This window comes from Octodon degus, unplaced genomic scaffold (assembly GCF_000260255.1).
Source record: "Octodon degus isolate 3935 unplaced genomic scaffold, OctDeg1.0 scaffold00223, whole genome shotgun sequence".
In the NCBI taxonomy this organism is placed as follows: Eukaryota; Metazoa; Chordata; class Mammalia; order Rodentia; family Octodontidae; genus Octodon; species Octodon degus.
Window position 1 is genome coordinate 1,867,245 of NW_004524799.1, and position 9,146 is coordinate 1,876,390.

The 9,146-nt window shown below is 41.8% G+C and overlaps 1 protein-coding gene and 1 pseudogene across 1 annotated transcript in view; both read left to right on the forward strand.

Annotated features, from left to right (window-relative positions):
• Positions 1–223: 223 nt before the first annotated feature.
• Maob (monoamine oxidase B) overlaps positions 224–9,146 on the forward strand; it is a 175,231-nt gene continuing 166,308 nt past the window's right edge. The window contains exon 1 of the mRNA XM_004645314.2: positions 224–394. Coding sequence (XP_004645371.1) covers positions 349–394 — 46 coding nt within the window. The 5' untranslated portion in view covers positions 224–348. The remainder of the gene's footprint in view (positions 395–9,146) is intronic.
• Positions 4,862–9,146, forward strand: part of LOC111813785 — a 16,387-nt pseudogene continuing 12,102 nt past the window's right edge.

Sequence of the window (9,146 nt, forward strand, 5' to 3'; positions counted from 1 at the left end):
CGCAGGCTCTCTAGTGCACTAGGGAATACTGATTGGAAGATACCATCCACAAAGCCAAGGGGTGGTTCTGGGGAGGAACTCTGAGGTTCTAGGTCACCTCTCAGCAGGGGTTCCCGCCCTCGCCAAGCCGGGGCAGTGGGGGCGGTGAAGCTGAGGGAGGGGGCGGAGGCCGCGCGCTCCACCCGGCTGGCGCAGCGCCTCTGCGGGTAGGCGGGCGGGGCCGGCAATATAGCGTCTCGCCCGCCCAAGGCGCTAGCGTGCGGGGCAGTGCGCAGCGGGCGGGCAGGGACAGAGGCCCCAGAGACCGAAGCAGAGTACACCCCAACGGCCTGGAGCAGAGCGAGCACCATGAGCTACAAATGCGACGTTGTCGTGGTGGGGGGCGGCATCTCAGGTCAGTGGCGGCTGCGTGCTCTGTTTTCCCCCTCGCCCGCACTCGGACAGGTGGCCGCCAAGAGAAGTGCGAGGGGCGGCCACAGGGCTCAGGCTGACCCCGGCGCAGTGAATTCTCCGCGCATTGGCAGGGATCCAGCGGGGCCCACGCGCCGCACAGCGAACTCGCCCCGGGGGTAGGGAAAGGAGGGAGGGGAGCAGAGCGCCTTTGCGCTGAAGCCTGAAGCCTGGGCACTGGAAGCTTGTTGAAAGTCTGGGGCTAAACTTTGAATTGCTCTTCCAGAAGGCTGCCAGGCCTGCTTGGAGTTTATGCAGTAAGGGAAACGGAGACAGGGATGCAGGAGACACCTGTTGGGGACTGCTGCAAGGATCAGTCCTTCCCTTCAGCCTGAGCTAGACACTGTCCCTCATCTGGAGCAGGCAGGCACATATTATTACTTTGCTGTCTGGAAAATGTCTTTGAACGGAAGAAAGGGGCTGGATCCTGGCCAACCGACTGCCACAACCCTTCCAGACTGGGTGGTTTCTCTCTGGTTCCCTGACTGTCATGGGCCTTTCCAAGGCCTTCTTGGCAAGCGTCCCTTCTCTTATCCACCCTCCTTTGCCCTATTCCCTCACCCAAAGCAAAGGGTGGCCCCGCTACAACGAGCTGTCTGATACAGCCCATATTTGGCAAGAAAGGGAAGAGAGTCTGCTTCTTCAGCAAGGGTTGTGTCTCCTTTGAATCTCGAAAGGAGAGTTAGTGGGGAGCATGCCCTCTGAAGCATATCAGGCAGATTGTATTGAGGTGGAGGGCCCAGAAAAAATAAGGAGGGCTCCCAGCACAACCCTGGGGTACTTTGTCCCTCCTGGTATTTGAGCAGAAATCAGGCCACCTCCAGAACCCAGAAATGTGTGGTCTAAGACACAGCCACACCCAATTTTAAGCAGCCTCCAGCAGGAACAGGGTCTGGCATGGGTCCCTGAGAAGAGGGCAGGGCAGAAGAGAGGACTCCCAGGGTCGGGTGCTGCAAGTTGCCCCTGACCCAGTGCTGCCGCTTCCACCACAACCTGGTCTTTGGGCCAGAGCGCCAGCTGCCACCTCTGTCCTGTGGCCCTCGTGAGCTCGGCTATGCTGGGTTTCTGGCCTGGTGCATGGATGTATAAACATAGCCTGCTAAGGTTCACTAAGGCTGCATAGAGACTCAGTTTTGTTTTGTTTTTCAGTACCAGGAATTGAACTCAGGACCCTGAGCTTGCCAGGCAGGCTTTTATTCTACTGAGCTATCTCCCCGGCCTAAGACTGTTTTTTAAAAAAATATATTTTTGACATCTTTTCTCCCAGAGGAACTTGGACTTAAAAGCACACCTACCAAGCTGCCTTAGAAAGTATCGCTAATTGGGTCTTGATACTGTTTTTGCTGAGCACCCTCATGTATGAAAACTGAGGGTTCTCTTTTGCAAAAGTTCTTTGCTTACTCAAAGTATGCCTTATGGGTTTAGATATTTCTGCTTCTCTCCCACTATATAGTATTCTTGATTGATACACTAAACGTTCAAGCTCATGCAAATTATTTGTGTTAGAGGGGGAGATACAGGTTTAGCTGTTTTACAAGGAGTGATGAACCTTCTGTAGTCACTCCCCAAATGTTAAGAACAATGGATTGATAAATAAACCTGCCTTTGTCAATAGCATTGCATGGAATAGGCATTGTTCTAAGAACCAAGAAAGCAGAGTTTCAAGGCCCAGCCATTCTCCATTGTGTAATCTACAAGGAGATGACACCATTAGTTATAGCTAGATTATAGCGTTGTTGTGAAGGGCACGTGAGACAGTGTGTGTGCAATAGCTTTGCAGAGTCTGAAATATTGGCACAGTAGAGTGGGGGCTGGGGATGTAGCTCAGAGGTAGAGCTCTTGCCTAATATGCATGAGGCCTTGGTCCATCCCCAGAACTGCAAAGAAAAAAAGTCCAAATGTATCTAAATGCTAGCTGGGCATTTACACATTGGGGATATAGTTAAGTAATAGAGCATTAGATTTTATTCCCAGCACTGCAGAAAACAAAAAAATAAAATGAACTATGGCACAAGATCCTGTAAGAGTTTTACTCATTTATTCAAACATTAGGCTTCATGGAAGACTATGATAAGGGATTAAAAAACAGACAATGCTGTCCTTGCCCTGGAAGACCTATCAATCCAAGAAGGCAGCCCAAGAAAGGCCAACACATGTATACAGTTAGAAAAGAGAAATGACTTCAGGTGCTCTGCTACTGCACAGTACCAGTGACTACAGATGATGCTAATGTATTGTGCTTTTTTAAAAACCCACAATAAAGGATTTGAATATTTTTACCACCAAGAAATGATAGATGTTTGGAGAAATATATATACTTATCTAGTTTTGGAATGTATACCTATATCCAAACATATGTACCTGACAATTCTGCATAATTTTATGTTCCTGGAAAACATCAAAAGGACAATACAAGGTAGAAGAAGGTGGTGAGTGCCCCAGGAGGGGTCCCTCCATTACTCATACATTCAGTGAACATTTACTCCCTGCCTCGCATCCTGCCCCAGAAGTAATAAAAGATGAATTGTATAGACCCATTACTTTGGGGACCCTTACAGATGATAACGGGAGACAGAATCATGAGCAATTAATAATGAATGGCCTATTATAAATGCTTTAGTAGCACCTGTAAAATTTTCTACGTAATATGTGGCCTTCTCCTTTTTTTTTTTTTTTTTTTTTTGGTGGTACCAGGGATCGAACTCAGGACCTTGCACTTGCTAGGCAAGCACTTATTCCACTGAGCTATCTCCCCAGCACCTAACTAGGTAATATAAAACTCTGAGAAAATTAGGAAGTCTTCATTGAAAAAGTGGCAGTGAATTGAATGTACAACATTAAAAATGAATTCACTAAGGGACTAGATAACAAAAGCATTTTGTGATAAATAACTTATATACAATCATGAATATGTGAAAGAATCTGATAGCACGTTAGGAAACCTTAAGTATTGCAGTGTTAAAAGTTGGGAGGGATGTGGTAGGAGACAAAACTAAAAAGGCCAACTGGGATGGGGGGGCTTGTACGTCCCCCTCAAAAAGCTTAGCTTCTTTCATGTTGAATGAATGGTGCTGACAATTCTTCATTGACAAACTTACGTGCATGAAATGACTGGGTACATGGAGATGGCATTAGTAAAAAGGGAAGTAAAGGGAGAGCAGGTTTTAAGAAAAGACAGGGCGTCTGGAGTTGGAGGAGCTGGGAAGAGAACTGTAGTAGTTTCAAATGTGGCAAAGCAATTGGAGTTACAGAGGTGTGTGACAAGTTTTAGTTGAAGCCCCTGTGTGGGATGAAATGATCGTAGCCAAAAGTGTAGAGTGCAGAATTTTAGAATCCATAAGTGATTGATACAATGATTTATTTATATTTAAAAGTCTTTGGATTTTACTCTAGTTTTAAAATTTTGTTAATGATTAAGTTTGGGACATCTTGATAATTCTCTGATAATTTAAAAGCTGTCAGCATATTTTAATCACTGCCTTTGGGATAAAGAGATACACTGTGAGTATAGCTGGTTAATGTATAACTTTCTGTTTTGGTGTTTAGAAAATTCCAAGGCAATTGTAGAAGAGCATTTCAGTAATGTGTATGATATATAATGAATCCCTACTGAAATCTAACCAAGGGCCATTCATTTATGGAGATTGGTAGAGTAAAAGTGCTTCTCACATGTAGCTGGCCAGCACCGCGCTGCCTCTGTCCAAAGTCTCGATTTTAGTATTAGGTTTGGTGGAACCATGGGAGCTATCTTTTGCAACTCTGGAGTGGATCTTGCTCAGTCACCAAAATAAAAAGCTAAAAAAAAAAGGGCAACCCAAAACAGAAAGTTTTTGCAAGACTTGGAAGAGATTCAGTCACTTGAGGATGGCAAGCACTAAGTTTGAGGTCCATGTCACAACCAGCCTTCCAAGTTGGCATGTGACCTGTGTGGACAGGAGAGCAAGCCTGGTTGCTGGCTGTTGGGACTGGTCCGGGCAGGGAGCATGAGAAGCAGCTCACAAAAGATCATGAGTTGAAGGGTGCTGTGGGTGGATGTGGTCCCCAGCGTTGGTGGCCAAGCCTGCTCCTCAGCAGTGGTAAAGAAGTATGAAGTTCTCTGGGTCCCTTTAACTCACTTGCATGGTCTGAAAACTAATAACTATGTAGCTATGCTTAGAAATTTGTCTAGTCAAGGAGAGAACAGAGAAGCAACTTGGCAGTATTAAGTCAGCACAGGCTTTGGTGGCAGACTGGCCCTGAATCCAGTTTCCTACACTCCACCTATTGTATAACTCACCTGACATTACAGAACTTCCCTATTCTTCAGCTTCCTCAATTCTTTTCTTCCCCCATGAGATGGTTTAATGATTGATTAAAAAGTACAAAACTACTTGAAACAGAAATGTCTTAGAATGTGTACCATGAACTCAAGATGTCGCAGTGGCTAGGGAAGGTGAGAGATCTACTCGGTGGAAAAAAACAAGCAAGCGAAAGTTTGGATTTAGAAAAATCAAGACAGCTGTTGAAGAAAAAGTTTAAGTCAACATTGATTTTTTTCCTTTTTTTTTTTCATAGTCCTGGGGATTAAACCCAGGGCCTCACACTTGCAAGACAAGTACTCTACCCTGAGCTACACCCCCAGCCCTTACCTTGTCTTTAAAATGGGATTCTTAATGCCATCCTTGCCAGCTTCTTTTAAGGTTTAGAAGGGCAGGACCATAAACAGTGGTCACTATGGCTTTGCCTTGGAGTTACTTTACTTTTTAATCCTTATTTGGTTTCTAGATTTTTTTTCTTTCTTTAAAAAAAAACAATTTCCATGCAATCTGTACAAGATAGATTCTTCATAATTGTGCTGTAAAAATTATTAACAGTCTGTACAATAGTAGTAATGATTTTAAAATTAACTTTCATTTTTCTTTTTGGATGTTTGTTACAATTTTAACTGTACAACTTTATGGAGTACCATGTGCTGAATGAACATATGTATGTGGTGTGTAATGATCAAATCAAGGCAGTTAACATTTCCATCTGAAACACTTAAAACATTTTTTTTTTTTTGGTGGAACTGGGGATTGAACTCAGGCCCTTGCGCTTGCCAGGCAAGTGCTTATTCCACTGAGCCATCTCCCCAGCTCCTTAAAACATTTTTGATTAACATGTAATGTACATATTTATGGTTGATAGTGTGATAGTTTAGTACTTGTGTACAATATGAACTGATCAAATCAAGGTAACATTGTCATCTTTTTATTATTACTTGTGTTGAGAGCCTTCTAGCTTCTCTTTTCTAGTTACTCATAAAAATTTTAATAGATTATTAAACTACTTGTTATTTTTAATTTTTATTTTATTATCTTGATATTCTGGTGATTAAACCCAGGGCCTTATGTATGCTACGTAAATGACCAAGCTGACCTCAAACTTCCAATCCTCCTGCCTCAGCATCCCAAGTATCTGGAATTCAAATGAGAGCCACCATGCCTGGCTTTAAGTTTTAATTGGCAAATAATAAATGTACATGTTTAAGAAGTGCAGATAATTTAACATAGGCATGCTGTCTTTATAAAATAAATAATTATTATCTTTGTTTTTTCTTTTTTTTTTTTTTTTTTGCAGAACTGGGGATTGAACTCAGGCCCTTGCACTTGCCAGGCAAGTGCTTATTCTACTGAGCTATCTCCCTGGGCCCTAAATACATAATTATGCGTAAAGTGTAACTACCCACTATACTGTAGAACACTAGAATGCATTCCTCCTGTCAAAACTATATTTTGGTACCTGTTATGCAACCTCTTTCCCACCTCTCCTTTCCCTCTCTAGCCTTCAGTGGTTTTATGCTTCTATGAGATCAACTTTTTAAACTTTCCACATTTTAAGTGAGAACATGCAGTCCTTGTCCTTTGGTGTCTGGCTTATTTCACGTAACCTAATGTCTTCCAGCTCAATGTTTGGAAGAAGAAGCAGGCATTCCTGTGTAATCATTTCTTCCTTTTCACCAACCAATATTTTTTTAGATGTGAGCTACATATTAGTGCCAATAGAAATTTTAGAAGCCCTTGATCTGCATTGCCCAGCCTGGTTGCTATTCCAGTTGTGATTTGATTCTTGTTTTAGCCACTGGACTCCTATCTTAATTGCCATAGATAATGGATATATTAATAATAAATGATATTTTAATTTCAAGACATTATTTAATTATAGTAAGTAATAAAAGAGGTAGCATATTAAATATGGTCTCTATGCTGGACAAGCTTTTAGGAACTTGACTTCACAGCAGGTCTGTGAGGACTCAGAATGTTAACACCTTATTCCTCTGTTTGGTTTTTACTTTAGGGCAAGTTTGTGGATGGAGTTGGTTGGTGTTCTGTGTAGACAGAGCCAGATATCACTAAAGCCACAATTTCTGGGTCCTTGTATAGCCTCAGAAGTAATGAAGGTAGGCTTAAGGTATGACTGGGCCACTGACAATGGCCATAATACCCTCCCCCTCTGGGTGGGTGCTGAAGGTCAGGTTTCCTATCCAACAGGGTTAGTACCAAAGTACACTGGTTAGGGACATGGTATCTTCACAGGTTCCACCACTAGCTAGTTGTGCCACCTTGGGCAAAATGGTTAACCTCCCCATGTCTTCATTTTCTCTTCTGGAAAATGGCAGTAACAATGGTGTCTGCATCATAAAGTAGTTGAAAGACTCAAAACCAAATCTGCATCAAAGGCATGAAATGGAGCTTGGTGTCTGCAAAACTCACAATAGATACTGTTGCTGTTAATCAGGCTCGCAAGATGACCACTTCCTAGTGGATTGAAGAAGTGATTTGTGGCTGTGCATGGACATGCACTAACAGTGATGGCAAACCTGTTAGAGACCAAGTGCCCAAATTGCAGCCCAAAACTCTTGCTGCAAGGAACAGCCAAATAGCTCAGCAGATTAAAGTGCCTGCAAACAGGGGCCAAGGGTTCAATCTCCAGATCTGGCGTACCAGCCCCACCCTGGGGCACAATGAGACTGCAATTGAGACTGGGTGTGGTGGCACTGGCCTGTAATCCCAGCACTTGGGAGGCTGTAAACGGGACAATCAATATGAGTCCAATCTAGTATTGAGACCCTGAACACCCTGTAGACCCTTCCCTAAAATATAGAAAGAGAAAAAAAACTCTTATTACAAAGTACCAACATTGCAATGAAACCTGAGTACTGTCATTTTATTTAGTTTAGAAAAACAACTATTACCTGATGCTTGGCTACTTGAGTGGCTTAGATAGCATGCAGACAGAGAAGGTTCTGCTTGTCTACTGTGGCATATGTGCCATAGATTTACCAGCCCTGCGCTAACATGTGTATGTACACAAGCCCACACACAGAATAGTATCCTGTAATGAGACACTGCTTCCAAATCCTGCTTTCTTGGCCTGTGTATGATTTCTTAACACACATCATGTAAGCAAGCCAGCAGCTAAATGTAAGGGAAAAAAATTGCAATCCCAGTATATGAGGAAGCTGATCACAAGTTGAAACACAATCTGGACACCTTTGTGACCTAACAAGACTGTATGTCAAAAAATAATTTTTTAAAAGGACTGAGGACATAGTTCAGTGTGAAGGCTCTGGGTTCAATTCCCAGTACTGCAAAAAGAAAAAGAAAGAAAGTAAAAGAACAAAAGCTTAACTTCTAATTTTTTAACTAATTTTATTGAGAAACAAATAGCAATGAGACAGTTTCAAAACCGATTAGTATGACAGTTTCAATAATTAATACATTGCATACTATTGTCTTCATAGTGGTTATTCATAGTACAAGATGCAGACATGTTATCCTGTCCAAACACTGTAAGTACAAATCTTTCTTCTCCTTGAATTAAGAGAATGTAGCTGTATATCTACCCTATTTGAATACAGAGATACGAAATGGTCCTTCATTTGTATCCCCCTTTTTTTTGTTTAGTTTTGTCAGAGATGGGTATTCCATTGCCATTTAAATATTGCAGGTGCGTGAATTCAGCAAAATAATCCAATATAGTCCAGTAGTCCATAAAGGTAGTGGGTTATCCATAAGACTGGCAATGTCAGAAGTTGTTGACTTGAGCCTTTCACAGCTTAGCATATTAATATAGCTTTACTTTTTATATCTCATTTTTATGCTTCTCTGCTGGATGGTTAAGACCAAGATAAAGCAAGACCTATATAACAAGAAATGTAACTTTTGTATCTGGCAAGGTCAGTTTAAATCCCCTCTGGACTTATCCTGAAAACCTGTACCGCAGTTTGTAGATACTTTGTCAGTGTTAGCCATGTGGATGAGTCATGAACTTCTAATTTTTAAAGTATTATATTTAACATAAATATATCAGACACTGTAAAGTCTAAATATATTGCTAAAGATTGTGATTGAGTTGTGGATTTCGCTCAGCAGCGCAGTGGTTGCCTGCCAAGTGTGAGGTCTTGAGTTCAACTCCCTGTACAAAAAAAAAAAAAAAAAGATTGTAATAGAAAGCTCAATATTTAATATTTGTATTCCTAAATAGATTTTCCCTTTTGGTTTTCTTGTCTAAATACACATGACAATTTTATAAGTGAATGAGATAATTCTTTTTTTTTCTTTTTCTTTTCTTTTTTCTTGTTTTTCTTTTTTCCATAATTTTATTGAGAAACAAATAGCAATGAGACAGTTTCAAACCAAATTGGTAGGACAGTTTCAATAATTAACACATTGCAT